We start from the raw sequence: 21,727 nt of genomic DNA, 5'->3' as shown, positions 1-21,727 counted from the left end.
ATCTGAGGGTTTGGCCGAGTGATCAGGAGCCCACACAGGGCAAATTAGGGCCTGATCTGATGGGTAGGTGTGCTAGGGGGTGACAGGAGGTGATTGATGGGTGTCTCAAGGTGTGATTAGAGAGGGGGAATAGATGCAAGCAATGCACTGGCGAGGTGATCAGGGCTGGGGCCTGAGGGCATTCTGAGGGTGTGGGCTGGTGATTGAGTGCCCTAGGGGCAGATAGGGGTCTAATCTGATAGGTAGCAGTGACAGGGGGTGATTGATGGGTAATTAGTGGGTGTTTAGGGTAGAGAACAGATATAAACACTGCACTTGGGAAGTGATCTGACGTCGGATCTGCGGGCGAACTATTGGTGTGGGTGGGTGATCAGATTGCCCGCAAGGGGCAGATTAGGGTCTGATCTGATGGGTAACAGTGACAGGTGGTGATAGGGGGTGATTGATGGGTAATTAGTGGGTGTTTAGGGTAGATAACAGATGTAAACACTGCACTTGGGAGGTGATCTGACGTCGGATCTGCGGACGATCTATTGGTGTGGGTGGGTGATCAGATTGCCCGCAAGGGGCAGGTTAGGAGCAGATTGATAGGTGGCAGTGCCAGGGGGTGATTGATGGGTGGCAGTGACAGGGGATGATTGATGGGGATTGACAGGTGATCAGTGGGTTATTACAGGGGAGAACAGATGTAAATATTGCACTGGCGAATTGATAAGGGGGGTCTGAGGGCAATCTGAGCGTGTAGGCGGGTGATTGGGTGCCCGCAAGGGGCAGATTACAGATGTAAACACTGCACTTGGGAGGTGATCTGACATCGGATCTGCGGGCGATCTATTGGTGTGGGTTGGTGATCAGATTGCCCGCAAGGGGCAGGTTAGGGGCTGATTGATGGGTGGCAGTGACAGGGGGTGATGGGTGATTGACAGGTGATCAGGGGGATAGATGCATACAGTACACAGGGGGGGGGGGGGTCTGGGGAGAATCTGAGGGGTGGGGGGGTGATCAGCAAGGGGCGGAGGGGGGGGGGATAAAAAAAAATAGCGTTGACAGTGACAGGGAGTGATTGATGGGTGATTAGGGGGGTGATTGGGTGCAAACAGGGGTCTGGGGGGTGGGCAGGGGGGGGTCTGAGGGGTGCTGTGGGCGATCTGGGGCAGGGGGGGGGAGAAATCAGTGTGCTTGGTGCAGACTAGGGTGGCTGCAGCCTGCCCTGGTGGTCTCTCGGACATTGGGACCACCAGGGCAGGAGGCAGCCTGTATAATACACTTTGTAAACATTACAAAGTGTATTATACACTTTGTATGCGGCGATCGCGGGGTTAACATCCCGCCGGCGCTTCCGTATGGCCGGCAGAATGTTATGGCGGGTGAGTGGTGACAGGCGCCGGCGGAGGATCGCGTCACGGATGACGCGATCGCTCCGCCCATGCCCTTACAAGGACCGCCGCCTCTGTGGGTGATCTGGTCCTTGCGGGCTCCACTTCCCGGCCGCCCCTGTGCGTTAGGCGGTTGGGAAGTGGTTAAACTTTAAAAAAAAAAAGTTACATAGCCCAGTCTTCCCACTTCAAGGGTATCTGGAGGCTACCCTCTACTGAGGTAAGTATCTATTTTTGTTTTTTTTTCAGCATACCGGTAGGTTCTCTTATGACCAGTTTGCAGAGGATGGAAATCGGAGTGTAGTCAGGAAACTAATAGCTGAATACCAATTAAAATACTATTTGCTGTTGCTTATTTATGGTAGGTTGTAAAAATCTGACCGGTTGTGTACCAGTCCATCTCTTCATGGTTGATTCTCAGGGCTGTCTTTATTGTAAAATCAATTAGGCCCCTTTTACACACACTGACTGCCTTATGCTGATGCAATATCCCATCACAGTCCTGGGCCCATATGCAATTCCCCTTTTCTCCTGAGTTTTCTCCTAAGAGATCCTTTTTCATCTTCTATCCTATATAATAAAGTCCAAGTGTCTCTGCGTCCGTGTGTCCCCCCGTGTGTGTGTGCGTGTGTGTGTGTGTCCCTGCTCATAACGAACTGCAGAGACACTAAGGGGGAGTGACGTGTGGCTTCAAGGGGCGGACGGGGCCAGCAGGCGGGTGCGTGCGCGGCGGGCGCACACGCAGTGACATGTGGTGACAGACCTAGAGCCCATCTTTAAATGGGCTTAGGTCAGCTAGTATAAAATAATTTTCCAGGACTTTTCAACTGAAAAATACTGAAAAGTAGGTGATAAAGTGCTATCAAAATTTAAGTATTTTCTTGCTTTCTTTCTAAAAGGCATTTTACTGACAAGTTTAAAAATATCACCTGAATTGCATATGTGTTACTGGAGCCATGTGCACTTAACTTTTTCACCTGAGTTATCTCCTGTGGCTTCATCGTTCCAGTTAACTGTGATTCAACTGTAGTTTCATTAGAACAGTTCGTCATCACCCGCTAAAATGATTCTTCATTTCTGGCATAAAAGAAAACTGTTTTAAGAGTCCAGCTTCACCACAAACGGTGCAGAATTCTTTGTGAAACAGCCACGATGCATATAGATCAGCTTTGCATTGGCTATAAAGCAACTTTTCTGTTTTTAATAGAAGACTTCATAAACCGCTGATCTGTATGCAGTATGTTCTGTGGAGAAGTTGTACTCTGTGATGAACCTGGCATCCTGAGCATTGGTTTTTATGTGGAAAAAGTTTGTTTTTGGACAGTGTGGGTCCTTTTTTTTAATATATTGGATGTTGTTTTTCATAGAAAACCATTATCTACTGAGCTGGCAGTGACAAGAGTATTGAATTGTGATTGCTTCAAATGCGCAAGCATAATGCTGCACAGTTAGGTTTTTAATAGTTTAAAACAGGGGTCCCCAACCTTTTTCGGCCAGGGGGACCGGTAACTGTCCAAAATGTTCTCTGGGGCCCGGGGGGGGGGGGGGGGGGGGGGCTAGTTAGAGGCGTATTCGCAGCTGCACAGCAAGCACAGTTGCCCCAGTATAGGGAGTCTAGTTACCACGGTACAGCTAGTATAGTGCCCCAGTATAATTAGTATCAAAGTGACCAAGTATAGTTGCCCCAGTATAGCTAGTATAGTGCCCCAGTATAGCTTATATAGTGAGTGCCCCAGTATGCCCTAGTATAGTGCCCCAGTATAGCTAGTATAGTGCCCCGTGTGCCCCAGCATAGCTAGTATAGTGCCCCATGTGCCCCAGGATAGCTAGTATAGTGCCCAGTGTGCCCCAGGATAGCTAGTATAGTGCCCAGTGTGCCCCAGTATAGCTAGTATAGTGCCCCAGGATAGCTAGTATAGTGCCCCAGGATAGCTAGTATAGTGCCCAGTGTGCCCCAGCATAGCTAGTATAGTGCCCCATGTGCCCCAGTATAGCTAGTATAGTGCCCAGTGTGCCCCAGTATAGCTAGTATAGTGCCCAGTGTGCCCCAGTATAGCTAGTATAGTGCCCAGTGTGCCCCAGTATAGCTAGTATAGTGCCCCATGTGCCCCAGTATAGCTAGTATAGTGCCCCAGTATACCTAGTATAGTGCCCCAGTATAGCTAGTATAGTGCCCCATGTGCCCTAGTATAGCTAGTATAGTGCCCCATGTGCCCCAGTATAGCTAGTATAGTGCCCAGTGTGCCCCAGGATAGCTAGTATAGTGCCCAGTGTGCCCCAGTATAGCTAGTATAGTGCCCAGTGTGCCCCAGTATAGCTAGTATAGTGCCCAGTGTGCCCCAGGATAGCTAGTATAGTGCCCCAGTGTAGCCCACTCCCCCTGCGGCCGCCTCTCCTGTTACCTTATGAGCTGGCGGCTGCTTCCTGTCACAGATTCCCGTAGCCGCGCTCCTCCGTGCAGCATCTTCTATTTACAGCAGAGCGTCGCACGGCTGCTGTAAGGAGGGAAGGAGGCGGGGCAACTGTTCCCATGGTAACGGCGATCGCCGCTACAGTAAGCCGCTGCCCCGCCTCCTTCCCTACTTACAGCAGCCGCACAGGAAGCGCTGCTGTAATAGGAGATTCTACACAGAGGAGAGCGGCTACAGGGAATCTGTGACAGGAAGCGACCGCCAGCTCATAAGGTGACAGGAGCGGGGGGAGGAGGGGCGAGAGGCCAGACCCGCCGCGGCCCAGCTGGAAACTGCCCACGGACCGGCAGTGGGCCGCGGCCCGGTGGTTGGAAACCCCTGGTTTAAAATGCAGATAAATTCTAGCAACACCCCTCTACTCTGAACAGTTTAACCAGTAATTTTCTGCTTAACCTGGTAGTGCACTAGAGGAATCACTGTAGTAATGAAACATATAGGGCAGGTCCAAATGCAAATAGATCATAGCATGGTGGTGCCATTGTACATAGATGGGGAACCAAATCCAAACCTATGCAAACATACAGGGCACAGCCTGTTTGCAATCTCTAAGCAATTTTACCTTCAGTTACATATTGGTGTATTTGCCATGTTTTGATGAATTTTGTAGTTTTTCTCTGTATGTTCCCAATATTTTTTGAATACCAGACTGTATATTAAAATAAAGCAGAAAGAGACAAAGCGGACACTAAGTTGGGGGGGGGGGGGGACCTCTAGATGTAATTTATGATAGATGGATAGATAGGTAGATACTGTAGATGGATAGATAGGTAGATACTGTAGATGGATAGATAGGCAGATACTGTAGATGGATAGATAGGTAGATACTGTAGATAGATAGATAGATAGATAGATAGATAGATAGATAGATAGATAGATAGATAGATAGATAGATAGATAGATAGATAGATAGATAGATACTGTAGATAGATAAATACGCTGCAGAGCACCCACCATTCACGCTTGCACCCATCCTCTTCCCTCTCTTCACTCCCCCCGCTGCAAGCTCAGTACTGGCTAGTTGTAATAGAGGTAAAATGAGCGCATTAATTATACAGTAATTGGCAACAGCCTGAAATTGAGCTGCAGCACGGTGGCCAAGACTATACAGAGGTTTAACAGGATAGATTCCTCTCAGAACAGGCCTCACCATGGTTGACCAAAGAAGTTAGCGTGCACATGCCAGTGTCATATCCAGAGGTTGTCTTTTCCCTTCTAAAACTGGGCCGCAGGGCAGTATACCAACATAACCATCCAAAATACACCTCCAAGACTACATTTGCCTTGCTAAAGATACTAAAGGTAAAGGTGCTGGACTGGCCAAGCATGTCTCCAGACCTAAACCATTTTGAGCATATCTGGGGCATCCTCAAATGGATGGTGGAGGAGCGTAAGGTCTCTAGCATCCACCAGGTTTGTCTTGGAGAAGGATTCCAGTGGCCACCTGTGACGCTCTAGTTAACTTCATGCCAAGATATTTAAGGCAGTGCTGGAAAATGATGGGTACACAATATTGAAACTTTGGGCAGAGTTTTGACATTCTTTTTTTTAGGGGCGTAGTCACTTTTGTTGCCAGTGGTTTAGACATTAATAGCTGTGTTGAGTTATTTTGATGGGACAGCAGACTTTCACTTACAGGCGCTGTACAACCACTTTACATTGTGTTAAAGCGTCATCTTCATTGTTGTCTTATGAAAAAATATAATAAAATATTTACAAAAATTTGAGTGGTGGTTCTCAGGTTTGTCAGATACTGTATATTGCCCCCCCTCCTCCTCACATGAATCCTGGAGTATTGCTCTAAGGGCGGATTCACACTACAAGAGCTTTTTAAGCATCTGTGATTTGAAAAGCTCTTGTTAATGCAATGCTATGGGGGATGTTTTACAAAATCACATCGTTCCAGTGTGAACACACACCTAGGATAACATTAGCAAGAGCTTCTAAAATCACAAAGCGCTCAGAAAAGCTCTTGTAGTGTGAACGAGACCTAAGCTGAACGACTACATGGCCGCTCACAACCATTCCTCCCATAAGACAATAATCCAGCCCCTGCTGGATGGGCCAGAATTATTCTCGAAGCCCCAGCCAAGTGGAATGTGCCCTTGCGTCATTCCTGTAGTAGCTGTAACCAGTAATTCACTTGTTTAACATGGAGGCCTATGGCAGAACCCTAATTCTTGGGCTGTGAATCGCACCCAAATTGACCTGGAGGACCCAGGGTGCTTTGTAATCGGAGATGAAAGTGGATTGTCTACTGTTGTGGCTTTAGGGCACATCAGTTTTGCTGTTTTATATTGACTGACTGTAGAGGATTAAGTGATTGCATCCTGTAGTGCACTACCTTTGAACTGTGTGTTGTGTAATAATTGGTGTTTAGGATAAGCTCACCACCCATAGATTTTTAGAATTAATATTGTCAGTGCAATAATTCTTCTTGTTACATGTATTTATATAGCTTATTACTATTCGCTTACTGATTTGTACAGCATTAGCCCTGCTTACAGTGACTGTTTTGCTGTCAACTTTTTTTCCCCTTTTGCTATATAGTCCTGTGTTAATCCAGTTTATGTGGCTTTTAGGATTTCTTGCTGGTGTCCACCTGTCTGTTTTATCCCATAAAATAAGATTTAGATGATTGTCTCCTAGGAAGACGATAATGAGCTTGTTGAGGAATGACACAAACTACATACAGACATTAATGAGGAGGTTTAGAATGAACTCTCACTGTGTGCAATATCTCATGATCTAGATTGCTTCACTGGCAAGACACTGACTTACTACAGAATTCTCCTCTGAAACTGGCTGGGAATTATTCTGTACAACTTTAGATATTGTTCTGTGGAAACTTTTAACCTTCCAGCAACTCACAGTTCAAATCTCTCTCTCCCAGGTTGGCTGAAAACCTTTGATGACTATTTCAGAGACCAGACACAGCACATTCTCAATAACATGGTAACGAAGCTTCAAGAAGATAAGGGGAAAAAGTTCATATGGTCTGAGATTTCATATTTTGCAAAATGGTGGGATGGCATTGATAATCAGAAGAGAGATGCGGTTAAGAAGTAAGTGTCATTATGCGTTTTCATTTTTTACTGAGTACATTGAAGAGAGTCTTACATGAATTTCCACTTAAGCCCACTTAAGTTAAGCAGTAAGAGCAAAGCTGATTTGCTGCAACAGCATGGCAGAATGAGGACTTAATCCCACCAAAAGCCCGGGGCAAAATTCCACGACTTTCCAGGTCGTGGACTTTGCTGCCCAGGGGAGGCAGAGCTTTGCCCTGTAGCTCTGCCCTGTAGCTCTGCCTCCAGTCAATCTCCGCCTCTCCCCGCCTTATGCAGTGAAAGAAGACGGGGCGGGGAGAGGCGGCGACTGACTGGAGCAGAGGCAGAGCTACTGCGCAAAGCTCTGCCTTCTCCAGGAAGCGATTCCTGAATTCCGCCCCACCCCCCCCCCCCCCCCCCCCGAGGATTTTGGGGGATAAATACATCGTTCTGCAGTGCTGTTGCGGGGAATCAGCTTTGCTCTTACTGCTTAACTTAAGTGGGCAATAAAAACAGAAACTTTAATTCGCTCCAGACTCTCTTTAAAGCTAGGGCTTCACAGGGGGTTTTGTTTTTCAGTTCAATAATTTTAACACTCCCCCCCCCCCCCCCATCCCCCCCAAATAACTCCAATTTCACCAGTCATATTGCAAATAAAGCAGATGCCTAAATTGGTGTTAAATCACTTTCATCTCAAGTGAGGCAAGCCAAAGGTGGAGGAGGACAGGCCATGCCAGGACCAGTAGATAGAAAGCGCACTAGGGCCCCTTCTCCACTATGAAACGCATTTCAAACTAATTTCCACTATGCGATTGTGATTGAGCTACTATTCTCAGTATAGTAGAGCTCAATCGCATCCAGAACGCGGCAAGAGGACTATTGCGCTGAGGCCAAAATTGCAACGCAATCTGATCGCACTAATGGAAATGGCCACTGCAGTTCCCATTAGTTTTACTGTACCCTGCATTTTCAGAATCAGAATTTATTTCGCCAAGTACAACGGTGGATTGTACCCAGAATTGGTTTTGGCGCATACAGGGTCGTTGATGAAAAAAGCATACGGTTAAGCATGGTACATACGTAGACATGGGACAAGCATACATAGGACAACATTAACAGCTTGTGCGTACAATGAAACAGAGCATCGTATACAGTGAAGCATGGTACATACGTATAGACAATAAAATAAAAGCAGAAAAAAAAAACAAAAAGCATTACAGCATACACGTACAGTTAACGTAATACAAGCAAGCAATTACAAACACTGATAGCAGGAACAGAAAAAGAGTGGGACAGGAGGAGCAGCCTGAGAGCTGATATGAGCGCTGCCATTTTCGGCACTGGACGCTACACAGCGGCACGCTCCCAACAAGACAGGGGCAACCGATTGTCCACGGAAAGTAGAGAGAAAGCGGGAAGCAGAAGCAGCGGGGCATCGTGATGGAGGCGGACAGCAGAGTTCACTCGAGCCAGGTTGCCCGAGGAGTAACGCTTCTAATTACAAGTCTGCACGGCTGGGTACTGAGGGCGCAGACACACTGGGGGCCCTGTGGTGCCAGGGGGGGCACTTTTTCCGGGCAGCAGTGGTGGACGTGGGGGCCAGGGGCCACCTCGGCTGGGCGGCAGTGGTGGACATGAGGCCGGGGGTCATCTCGGCTGGGCCGCAATTGGTGGACATATTGCCTGGGGCACCCTGGCTGGGCAACGGTGGTGGTGGACAGGCCAGGGCCCAGCAGGAGAGGCCAGGGGCAGCATACCTCATCTGTGGCTGCAACAGGCCCTCCTTTCCTGCATGGCAGCGTGGCCGTTCCTATGGTGACTGGGGAGCCGCTGCGATTATGCCTCCTCTGCACGTGTTCCCCCATGCTGGCATCTTGATCTCTAGGCTGGGCGACCCGTGGTGGAGGGGGTCCGGCAGCCCCAGCATTCCAGAGCTGCGGACTACGGGTCACCCGCCCGGTAATGGGGGAAGTCTCTGGCGGTGTCCCTGGGCGGCTGGTGGTGGCGGCTGGGAGTGACGGAGCGGAGCCCACGTGGCAGCTCCAGACATTCTGAGAGCCGCCGAGTGCGGTGCGGAGCCGCCGCTGCCCCTCTATGTGGTCCCCGCCGCTGCCCCTCTGTGTGGTCCCGGCAGAAAGCATGTGCAGCATGGATGCGGCGCTGCGTGCGGCGTCCCGGCTTCCCTGGCTCCAGAGCGGTGTTCCGGCTGAGTGTTCCGGGTGTTCCGGCTCCCCTGGCGAATTCCCCAGGTCAGGCGATCCCCACCCCGCAGCGGAGCAGAGCATGCGACCTCCCGATCCTCCAGCAGCCCGCGGGGCACATCCGAGGCCCCTGCATCATCCCCAGGTGAGTGGAGGTGGTCGGGAGGTCGCCAGCGGGGGAGTTAGGGGGAAAAAGAAGAAAAGACTGGAGCCCTGTGGCCGTGGCGTCCTCACTCGGCGCCATCTTAGATTTTGCGATCCGTTGGCAATCGGAATCAGATCACAAAACGCAGTGTACAGTAAATGCACTTCAAGCATTTTAATGCACTGCGTTCTGTTTTAATGAGTTTTCAACTTTCCATAGCCGTGCATAGTGAAGTAGCTTTTGGCATCCACAAAAATGCATGCAGCATGGTTTTTTTTTGTTTTTTTTTTTTTGCGGGAGCAAAATGCAACAAAAAGTGTATCAGGGCCCTAATGCTTCCCTGGACAGTTAAATAAAATCTAGTTAATTGGAATTTAGGTCACATTCACACCGAGGATCGCAATATCGCTAGCGTTTTACGAGGGTTTTTTGTTTTTGATTTTTTTTTTGCATATTTTTTTACTAGACCATTTTGCAGTTTTTTGAGCGATTGGGATTTGTGATTTTTTTTTTTTTTTTTTTTTTAATTTAAATCACGATCTATCTAAAATCGCGAAAAAGAGCTACATGCAACGTGTTTTCGTTTTTTGCAAATCAACGACGATTGCTGCAGTGTGATCACTGCCATATACTTTTATATATATATTTTATATACTTTTTATAGTGTGGATGGCCCTTAAAGTCTGACAAATAAAACGGCCTAATAGAGCATTACTAGTAACCATATTTCATTTCTGCACTTTAATCAACTTCAAGTTGTTGGCAAGCAGGCTTTTTCTGTGACCTGGGACTCTGCAGGGCTGGGCCAATAGGTTTTTTTTTTTATCAAGGTTAAGCTAATAAGAATCACAGATGTCTTTTCCAGCTGATGTTTCAGGGCAGGAGTTTAAATCCTGCACTGCCATTGGCTCCTTGCAGTGCTAAGTTCTTACACAACTGCTGAGAATACAACATATCAGGTGGATTTCTGCTGCAAAACATGTAGAAGACTTTTTTTTTTTCTTCTATTTTTTTCAATGAAGGTCTGTCTGGGGACCAATTAGCTTTCAAAAGTTTATTTCCACTTTTAATGTTAAAATGATAGGTTTATTTAGGAAGTCAAATCCTGTGTCTGCCTGTAGATTTTAATAGTGAACATTTAGTTCTGCCAAACAAGTTAATGGCGTGCAAAGTCCTATGACCTAGTACAAACAAATATTTGTTTTTGCTAATTATTTTCCAAAACTATGGTAAGCACTAATTTGAAGCAAAATAAAACCATGATTACATTGCCAGTGGGATTTAATTAAGTCAAATTGGAGTGAGAGGATTTATATTTTCTTTCAACAAGGCTGAAGCAAAAACTTGCCGCTAGATGTTGTTCAGTTTATTAAAACAAAAAGTGGCCACTTCTTCTTCCCTTATGAAGCAAATGCGACTGGCCTTGCTCTGCTTCAGGTCCATTGGAGTTAAATTTAAAGGTACAGTTTTCAACCGCAAAGTATGCTTTTAAAGCAAAACGAAAGCAGAAAAAAGTATGATATAATGAATTGTATGTATAGTATGGATAATGAATAGAACATTAGTAGCATAGAAAAGTCTCTCATATTTTTATTTTCAGTTACATAGCTTTTTTAAAAAAAACCTTACATAATAGGTCACTGTTTAAAACCACACTCTGTCTTTTAGGCTACTTTCCCACCAAGACGTTGCGTTTTAGCGGACGTTATGGTCGCATAACGTGCCCCTAACGCAACGCATGGTGGTGTTGAAGTTGGACGTCAGATTGAGCTGCGTTATGCAGCTCTCAAAGCAGCCGCTCCAGGTTAGTGTTAGGAAGTCCGGATCTTTTTAAGGATTTCGGATCATTTGAATCGGATCATTGAAAAGATCCGGATCTTTGAACCAAATCATTTGAAACATTTTACTAGGGAAGCAGACTGGGTGAAATGACTAGCAGGACAGGACTTTCCCTGCACTGTACATTCTGTATGTTCCTGTTTCTTCCAGACATCCACTGTGAACCGAATCTTTCATTGTGATGATCTGGATGATTCGACTCACAAAAAAGATCCGGATCAAATTAACGATTCGTTCATGATCCGGACAACACTACAGTCCCACCACGAGTCACCACAGTGCAGTGAATATTAGCCATGTGGCTGGCCGCAGAGGAGGAGGGGAGACCTTTCTGCTCCAACATTACTGAGTATGTGCAAACAGTCTAACGTGGCTTAGCCCAGTATAACGTACAGCATGCAACACTTTGTTTAAACATGCTGCGTTACAATGTAACGCAACATATGCACTGTGAACAGCACATTGATTTTACAGTGCTGTGAGTAAGGCCTCGTTCACATCTGCTGCGCTGAAAAACGTGTTAAAGCGCATGGTAAAAAAAGCATGCGCTTGTGCGCGCTTTAGTCCGCGTTTCTGTGCGTTGCGCTGCGCTTCTTTAAAGCACGTTTAGCTTACTGTAGCAGCAGCAGTTGTCAATAAAACTTTGTTTTTGTATGTAAATGTATTTTTTTCTCCAATTAGGGGTAAAAAACGCATGCGCTTGTACGCGCTTCTATGCGCTAAAAAAGTGGACCCATTCACTTGCATTGCTGTGCGCTTTCCAGCTCAACGCACAGAAATGCCTGCAACACTACGTTTCTGTAACGCTGCTCAGCGCAGCGCATAGATGTGAACCAGCTACATTTAGTTACATGGAAAAATCAATACCTTGCTGAACGCACAGGGCAGTGCGCTGTGGAAAGCGCACAGAAACGGCCCTGATGTGAACGAGGCCTAAGGCTGCGTTACTGGCTGCTAGAGATGTCGCAAACCTCCGATTTTCGGTTCGTGAACCCCGTTCGCGAACCTTTGCGGAAGGTTCGGTTCGCGGAAAAGTTTGCAAACCGCAATAGACTTCAATGGGGATGCGAACTTTGAAAAATAGAAAAATTTATGCTGGCCACAAAAGTGATGGAAAACCTGTTTCAAGGGGTCTAACACCTGGAGGGGGGCATGGCGGAGTGGGATACATGCCCAAAGTCCCGGGGAAAAATCTGGATGTGACGCAAAGCAGCATTTTAAGGGCAGAAATGACATTGAATGCTCAATTGCAATCCTAAAGTGCTTACAAACATCTTGCATGTGTATACATCAATCAGGGAGTGTAATTAGAGTTCTGTTTCACACTGACGCACCAAACTCACTGTGTAACGCACCACAAACAGCTGTTTGCGTAGTGACGGCCGTGCTGGACTGGTGCACACCGTGGCGAGAGTGTAGGCCGTGGCGGTTTTCAAGCCCATATGGTCTCCGGGCTGTGGTAGCTCAATGATAGAACAAAAGTGACTGTCCAGCTGATCAAATTTGGTTTGCCCGCAATGAAGCAACGACCTTATTATCTTCTTGTATGTAGGTAGGCATAGGTAGGTGTCCCAGTAGTTAGCTAGGCATAGGTAGGAGTCCCAGTATAGGTAGGTAGGCATAGTTAGGAGTCCCAGTATAGGTAGGTAGGCATAGGTAGGAGTCCCAGTATAGGTAGGTTTACATAGGTAGGAGTCCCAATATAGGTAGGTAGGCATAGGTAGGTGTCCCAGTATAGGTAGGTAGGCATAGGTAGGTGTCCCAGTATAGGTAGGTAGGCATAGGTAGGAGTCCCAGTATAGGTAGGTAGGCATAGGTAGGAGTCCCAGTATAGGTAGGTAGGCATAGGTAGGTCCCCTAGTATAGGTAGGTAGGTGTCCCCGTATAGGTAAGTAGGTTCCCCAGTATTTAGGTAGGCATAGGTAGGTGTCCCAGTATAGATGGTTAGGCAGGGCCTGGCTGGCACAGTAATGACAATTACCAAGGTCCAGCTGCAACAGATAGGGCTGTATAATGTCAGTGAGAAACACACAAAAAAATAAAAAACAAATCTGGAAAACATTATCTCTCAAAAGATCTGTTGAGGGGTGCTATTTTAGCAATAACAATCAGCCAGGAGCAAGCCAAGACCAAGAGCCTAACTAATCTGTCCCTAGAAGAACAAGTCTGCAGCAGCTGTCCCTAGTCTGTCTAGCAGGCACACGAGTGAGTGTAATGGCCGGCAAGCCTGCCTTATATAAGGGGGGTGGGGCTCCAGGGCTTAGTGTAGCCTGAATGGCTACAATGTGCCTGCTGACTGTGATGCAGAGGGTCAAAGTTGACCCTCATAGTGCATTATGGGGCGAATCGAACTTCCGCAAAAGTTCGCTTGGTCCAGGCGAACGCGAACCCCCAAAGTTCGCCTGGAACCGTTCGCCGGCGAACCGTTCGCTACATCTCTACTGGCTGCTGTAACGTGGGACTTAAACGTCCCACTGTGAAACCAGCCTTAAGCTATAAAACAAAGCAGAAATTATGACTCTTTGAACTTTCCTGCAGTAAAACCTTATCTCAAGCTGTCTCGCGGTTTCCTGGCTGATTAAGTGCTTCAGAGAACAGGGACTGTATTCCACCCAGTAGGTCAATAACTCAGAGAAGCTCTTTTGCATAGATGAGTTTATGCAAAGAGTTTTTTTTTTTTTTTTTTTTTTACTCTTCCTGAACTGGAAAACAATGAGACCCCTTTCTTTGCTACTAATGTTCTGTTTCTTATCTGGACTACACATACAACTCATTATGTCATACGTTTATTTTCACACTACGTTTGCTTTAAATGCAATTGTAAGTTTCACTTTTTATATAATTGGCTGATGTGCAGCACACCGCATTCATTATTATTATTTTTTTTAGATGCGTTCTTGCTTACAGCCCAAGTCAACCAAAAATGTAATGGTTTAAGCTGGAGTGGTAACGGTTGCTGCCCCGTCTGTGTTCCACTTGGGGGAGATTTTATCTGTCAGAGATCAGAAAGCATGCTGACCCTCTGAGGATTAGATCAGGTTCTTACTACTGTCACTCATTTTTACTAGTGATTTAGCGGACTTGAGATGCCCATTAACAATACGATTTTTAGCGAGCAATCTTATTTTCGATAAAATCATTCAGTTTGTAGTTAATCCATCTACACCATTAAAGAATCCAACTTGCAGTCCTATCTTAACCAGTTATGATCTATGAAAACCTCTACCATGTTGATCAACCATTTCTTTAAATAATCAATAATGCGATCATTCAGGATCAATTGGCTCCACCAGCTTCTTTTTTTTTTTTTTCCTTCATGTAATATAATCTGAACAATCGGATTGTTCACTAGAAATGTTATATTTAATGTGCGCTGCACACACGCAGCAGCAAGGACCCGCTCAGGTTTCAGCAGGAAGAGCTGGGCCCAATCGGGTCTGTGCTACTAAGCATGAGTGGGGGATGCAGCCCTGGAACGGCCTAGTAGAGGTGGATGGGGGAGTCTTCCGTATTATCCTGGGGCTTCCCTCTGTTCAAATGAGTACCCTTTTGGGGCACTTTTTAAAATATTGTTAACCACTTAAGGACCATAGGCCTACACCTCCCCTAGTGGCCAGGTGATTTTTCTCACTTCAGGGCTCTGCAGCTTTAACGGCTCGTTGCAGAGCCACACAACCAAGCACACAACTGAATCCCCCACCCCCTTATCTGCCCACCAACAGCGCTTTCTGTTGGTGGGCTCTGATGGCTGCTGCGATCATTATGGTTTATTAAAAATTATATATAATGAGCCTTTAAAAAAAAAAAAAGTTAATTCTCCCCCTAATTTGTCGCCAGGCGGCGATTGGAAGTTTCCCCCACCTCTCATAGGCATTAGCCCATGAGAGGGACAGCTTGGAGGGACACTCGGGAGGTACAGCTAATTGTCCCCTGCACAGCACTGCGCTAGATCGCAGCGCTATACAAATGTAAACAAACTCCCCCTAACCCCCCCCCCCCCCCACCACCCACATTCAACAGCCTGCTAGCCGCGATTGCGGCTCTTCTCCGTCACTCAGCGGGGATGCGCGTGCGGTGTTAGGCGGTCCTGGGTCTGCCACCTTCCCAACGCCTATCGGCCTTAGGCGGTTGAGGAGGGGTTAAAGCTAGAAATACATTGTACAATAATTTTTAAATAAGTTGGACATTTCAATGAAATCGATAGTTTCTTGACTGAGTATATATCACTTTTTATAAATTGAGATGTACTGTAGTGTATACTAAGTACCTCCTGTTTTAAACCTATTTGCTTAAAGGACAGTTGTATTGAGAAGAACATGGAAGCTGCCATGCTTATTTTCTTTTAAACCATACCAGTTGCCTGGCACCCCTACTGATCTATTTGGCTGCAGAGGTGTCTGAATCACACCAGAAACAAGCATGCTGCTAATCTTGTCAGATGTGACAATGTTAGAAAGACCTGATCTGCTGCATGCTTGTTCAGGGGCTATGGCTAAAAGTATTAGATGCAGAGGATCAGCAGGATGAATGGAAATGATGGACTGACATGTATAAAGTTCTGTAAGATAAATATAATAAGTATATGTTTTCAGTAGCCGGGACATGAAAGTACAGTAATGTGACATATATGCAGCTCATTAAAGCAACACCCTCAGGCAATGTATGCTCTTTCTGTTATTATTCTTAGTTGTGTGGTTGCATTCCATTTTAGCCCTTGACTTCAATAAAATGTGTGCAATGTAAGGGTTTGATTTTCTAAACTGGAACTCTACACCTGTAGAGACAGAATTACTAACCAGACACACTATAATGGTTTAGGCAAAACTTTTTTTATTGAAGCGGCTCACCTGTCATGGTGATGGCAGTCCACTAGTGAGAGGAACAAACCAGGGTTGCAAACTAAAAATTCAACATCTCTTGGCCTGGGCTAGACCATCACAGACTAGGAAATGAATAACTGTATTGCTGTAATAAGGAGAGCCTAGCTGTCCGCTATTGGAGCTGTGGGTAAAGAGTCGCTTTGCTAGGCTGACTGAAAGCCAAGGGCTTTTTTTTTCTGTTGATTGAAAAATATAGAAGACTCTAACATTGTGTTGATATGTGGTAGCTGTTCTATAACCATCATTTCACTTAAATATCCCTCAACTTGTAACCTATTTAAAAGTACCCAGTGGGATAATTACAAGAAAGGCAGATTTGCTTAGCTCATCCTCTTCCACCTCTTGCTGTCTCTTTTTTCCCCCTCTTGATTTGAGGATTAATGAGACTGTAACTAAATATATGCAAGGATGAAGTGGATGTCATGGGGTTGGATTAAACCTATTTCAAACCTATTTCATATTGTGAATTTATTTCAATACTTCACAACGGAAACAAAAAGTAGATGTTTTCAGTCATTTATGCTACCCCTCCGTATATTTCTTGTAGCGTTAATATTAGCTTTTTATGTCATCAACAGGTTAATAGAGCAGAAGCAATTTGAGATCGTTACCGGCGGATGGGTTATGCCAGATGAAGCTTCCGCCCACTATTTTTCATTGATCGATCAGCTAATAGAAGGACATCAATGGCTAGAGAAAAACCTCGGTAAGGTAATTTTAATGTTTTTCTTTCTGGAACATGTTGTATTTGTACAAAATAAGAATAGTCAGAGCCATTCATGGGTAGGCTACTTAGGGTAGCTATTTATGGACCGGTCTTAAGATGCTGATACACTGAACAAATAGTACAAAACAAGGTTGTTTTTATTTATTTTTTTGTGTGTGTGGGAGTTTAAGTATTAAAAATGATACTGTTCATAAACTGTGATCCGTGAAGAGCACTAGGCACTGGGAACCTGACCATTTTGAGGAAAAACACAAATGCTAAACACGTCATTCACATTTGAAGGTTATTTACAGTAAACAGGATGTGGCAGCATGCGTTGCTATGCATTTCTTCTGCAGTCCTGGTTGTGAGGTTTTGGTTTTTTTACCACACCTGTGTGAACAAGCACAAATGAATTTATAAACAAGCCCAGCTACCAGGGATGTTACTATTACCCCCTGATCAAGCCCACAGAGTTATGTGCATGTCAGGCCATCCTCATTTTACTTGTTATTTATAATGTATGCTTATTTCCGTTATCAACATGATTCTTTTTCATATTTGAGGCCAGTTCAGATGGGCGTTAAATGACAGCCGCGGTGCTCATCGCTTAAAGGACAACGGAAGGGAGAGTGATATGGAGGCTGCCATATTTTTTTTTCCTTTTAAACAATACCTGTTACCTGGCAGCCCTGCTGATCTAGTTGGCTGCAGTAGTGTCTGAATCACACCAGAAACAAGCATGCAGCTAATCTGGTCAGTTCTGACAATGTCAGAAACACCTGATTTGATGCATGCTTGTTCAAGGGTTATGGCTAAATGTATTAAGCCTGATTCGCACTTTCAATTATGATTGGCCAATCACTGACTAATTTTACCACTGCCATGTAGTATGAGGGTTTACCTACACAATCTGCTCATAGTATTCAATATCTGTTGTCCCTCATACTACATGGAGTTGGTAAAATTGGTCTGTGGTTGGCCCATCTTAGTTGAATGTGTGGATCAGGCTTTAGAGGCACCAGCAGGATACCCAGGCAACTTGTATTGCTTAAAAGGAAATAAATATGGCAGCCCTCCATATCCCACTTGCTTCAGTTATTGTTTAAGTGCTGTCCATTCAAATGAATGGGCAGCAGTCGATGCCAACTTTTACTGTCCACGCAAATGCCATGCTTGATCCTGTCATATCGCATCACCTCGTTTCATCCAGGATCGGCCAACCACGGTGCTTCAGTGTCCCCCTGCGGTGCTCAAAACAACACATTTGCCAAAATATGGGAAGCACCGCCGAAGGTTGCCAATTTTTTTTCTACCCTTAATGTAGTCAGTGAAGCTACTCATTGGAATTGTGGCCAGTATTTGCATACTTTAAGTATCCAGGATTTTAGGAGCTCCTACATGAGTGATCTTCCAGAAAATTTGTCTGCATGGAGTCAGGCTTCACTCTTATTAAAATTCGCATGCATATTGCGATTGTGTGAAATGCGTTCGCCGCACATCTAATAAAAAGTCAGTGGAGAATCCCAGTTGTGTTAAAATTTGTGAAACTGCATTGGGGGCTTCACATGTGCAAGAAGTACATTTTGCAGCATAAATTTGCACATCACATGTGAATTCACATTGACTTTTATTAACTGCAGTTAAAAAAAAAAATAGGGGGAGTACAAATGCGCATACATTTTATAGTGAAAAAAAAATCATCTTTTTTTTCTGCAAGGAGTATGAACCCTGCCTGGGGATAGGCAATACTGTGTTTGCACATACAGTTTAGATATTACATTGGTAATGGGTTTACTTTAAATTCGGCAGGTTCTGGTTTTGGAGTTCTTTATTATATCGAAAGCTTCTTCACAATTCCTTTTTCTCCATTGCATTATGTCTACCTGTTCTAGAGATTTACTTTGCTTCTTCACGTGATCTGGGCATTTGATTTGGGTTTATATCGCTCAATCTAGAGGCTGTTGCTTGGTATGATGTATTTGTGTTTGCTTAGGTGTAGAGGAAATAAATTATTGGATTTACCTGTTACATTTTTCTTTTTAAAGTGCAAAACTGACAACATGGCATTTACTCACCTACGCCAAAAGAAAGTCTTAACTGATCCTAGCAGATGAGAAACTATAAACAACTGTTTTTGTATAACTTTCAGTGCAGTTACTTTTTCAGTGACTTTGTATTAAAAAAAAAAAAAAAATTCCATTTTTTTTAGCACATGTGAAAATAATTGCTGCTTGTATTCTACTCTAGCAGAAAGCTTCGTATTATTCTTTCCGATAACTTGCAGTGTTTATTCCTCGTTTCACTAGGTGTCACTCCAAAATCTGGCTGGGCGGTGGACCCATTTGGACACTCTCCAACCATGGCTTACATTCTAAAACGCTCAGGGCTGACCAACATGCTCATCCAACGAATTCATTATTCCATAAAGAAACATTTTTCAGCCAAAAAGTTGTTGGAGTTTTTTTGGAGACAAAATTGGGGTAAGTAAATATTTCCTCATTTAGATAGTGTACATGATAAAAGTTTTTTAGAATTCACTGGCTAAAGGCGTCCACACACCATACAATTTATTAAATATCTGTTCAATTTAAGAATTGCAATCAATTTTTCTGACTGATTGTAACATTTCAAAAATATGACCAATGTACCACACACACATGTTCAATTTTTTCCTCAATTATAATAAGTGATTGGAAACTCAGAGAAAATTGGTAGGGTGTGTATATTAATAAATTGACAATCCAACACACACCATACAATATTTAGTAGAAATTGAAGAGAACTATCTGGCATTCCGGATCGATTTAAATCGGAAAATAGATCGGATTTTTCAGTCGAATGAAAAAAAAACTTTCGATTTTTCGAGAGAAACGATCGTTTTTTTTTTTTTTTCGAATTTCTGTAAAATCGGATCATTTTATTGTATCGTGTGTGGCCACCTTTAGTCCTGACCAGGAGTGCACAGCCTGCTGTACATTGTATAGCTTGTTGTGATATTCAAGGGACTGGATGAATCTTACTGGCCTAGTTATCATGGTGACTGAGAACTGCATTCTGCCTAGAGGGGTGAACTCCTTGTTCGAGTGAGTCATACCTCATGCTAGTTGAATTTCATATTTCCCATCACTGCAACAAAAGTTCAGCAAGAGGGCTGCAGCACTAGTAGTAATTGAAAATGTGGCAGCCTAAAGGAAGCAATGAAATAAAAAAATCTTTAAAACCCAAAAATAAGAGCTTGCTTGACCTGTCCCAAAGAAAAATCCATCTCCACACTTTTTTAAAAATATTTTTCTAGTTTCCAATTACGCACTGTGGTGTTGTGGTTAGCGCTCTCGCGGCGCTGGGTCCCCATTTTGTATCCCAACCAAGGCACCATCTGCATGGCTTTTTTTCTCCCCGTGTCTATGTGGGTTTCCTCTAGGCACTCCGGTTTCCTCCCACATCCCAAAAAACATACAGACAAGTTAATTGGCTTCCCCCTAAATTGGCCCTAGACTACAATACATACACTACACGATACATACATAGACATATGACTATGGTAGGGATTCGCTTGTGAGCTCCTCTGAAAGACAGTTAGTGACAAGACTATTTACTCTGTACAGCGCTGCGGAAGATGTTGGCAATATATAAATGCATAATACTAAATAAAAACTATTATGTATATAGCACTGACATATTCTGAGGCACGTTACAGAGTACATAGTCACTAACTGTCCTTTAGAGGTGCTGGCAATCTAATTCCTACCATAATCAAAAGTCCATCCTAGTCTAGGGTCTATTTTAGGGGGAAGCCATGTGACGTATCTGTTTGGGGATGTGGGAGGAGACTCGAGTGCATTGAGGAAACGCGCAGACAGGGGGAGAAGATGCAAACTCCTTGCAGATATTGCCCTGGCTGGGATTCCAACCATGGACCCAATGCTGCAAGGCGAGAGTGTCCACTATCCACTACACCCACCGTGCCCACATGAGCAAATGGCTCAGATCCAAGTCCTATAATTGCTGACTCCTTCCTTTCTCGGGCTTGCTTTTTAGAAAGATTTCCCCAGCTTTGCATGCCAAGTCATATTCATCACGTCATGGCAATCTTATAGAAACATATTATCCGAGCAATTCAGATTTCATTTTTTACTTTCACGACTAATTCCATTAGGATTATAAGATCTATGCTGGTAGCGTGGGGATTGTTACAATATTTTCAGTCTACTTGGTTATAAAATGCCCTGACCAGTTTAGCTAGCATTGTTTCCTGCAAAAGAGACGGTTGTTCTTTTTAGTTAGTGATGCCACTACTTGTACAATAGGCAAGAATGGCTGTGAGATTATAAGCCTAACCTCCTCGTCTATCACACAATAGAGATGGTCATCGACAAGCCAGCATTCCAGGTTTGCATGCAGCTTGGAATTCAGCCAAAGAAACAAAGCCACTACTCATTCTTGTTTTCTTTTAAGTTTTTTTTTTTATATATATGTAAACCCATTCAGTATGATGGATTATTAGTGATTTCATGAATTTCATTTATAGATTTGGGAAGTAGCACAGACATTTTGTGCCATATGATGCCTTTCTACAGCTATGATGTACCTCATACGTGTGGTCCTGATCCAAAGATCTGCTGTCAGTTTGATTTTAAGCGGCTGCCTGGTGGTCGGGTCAACTGCCCCTGGAGGGTGCCCCCTGAACCCATTCACGAAGGCAATGTAGAACACAGGTACTGCCTCTATCTCACTATTGATCTCTATCATCACCTGTACTATAAAGCAAAGCTCCCCAACCCTGTCCTCAGGGCCCACCTACAGTGCATGTTTTGCAGGAAACCACAAACATGCATAGGTAGGGTAATTAATGTTGCAGCAGAGCTGATTACCTACTTGTGTGTATTTCCACAAAACATGCACTGTTGTTGGGCCTTGAGGACACGGTTGGGGAAAACTGCTTATAAATCACAGGAAAGTAAAGAATTGACTTGTGCTAATCCTTCACACCTGTTTTAATAGTAGTGTCTGTGGTCCAGTGACCACCTCATTGCACAGTTAGTAAGCAATGTATAAAGTGAGA

General features: G+C 44.6%; 1 protein-coding gene across 2 annotated transcripts in view; it reads left to right on the top strand.

Annotated features, from left to right (window-relative positions):
• The window catches only part of MAN2A1 (mannosidase alpha class 2A member 1), a 183,732-nt gene that overhangs the window by 83,890 nt on the left and 78,115 nt on the right, over positions 1 to 21,727 (top strand). For both annotated transcript variants that reach the window (XM_068247382.1, XM_068247388.1), the window contains 4 exons: positions 6,738 to 6,909; positions 16,535 to 16,662; positions 18,972 to 19,145; positions 21,194 to 21,380. In XM_068247382.1, coding sequence (XP_068103483.1) covers positions 6,738 to 6,909; positions 16,535 to 16,662; positions 18,972 to 19,145; positions 21,194 to 21,380 — 661 coding nt within the window. The remainder of the gene's footprint in view (positions 1 to 6,737; positions 6,910 to 16,534; positions 16,663 to 18,971; positions 19,146 to 21,193; positions 21,381 to 21,727) is intronic.

This window comes from Hyperolius riggenbachi, chromosome 1, assembly GCF_040937935.1.
Source record: "Hyperolius riggenbachi isolate aHypRig1 chromosome 1, aHypRig1.pri, whole genome shotgun sequence".
In the NCBI taxonomy this organism is placed as follows: domain Eukaryota; kingdom Metazoa; phylum Chordata; class Amphibia; order Anura; family Hyperoliidae; genus Hyperolius; species Hyperolius riggenbachi.
Note: the sequence above shows the minus strand (reverse complement) of the source record. Positions and strands in the feature narration are given on the sequence as shown.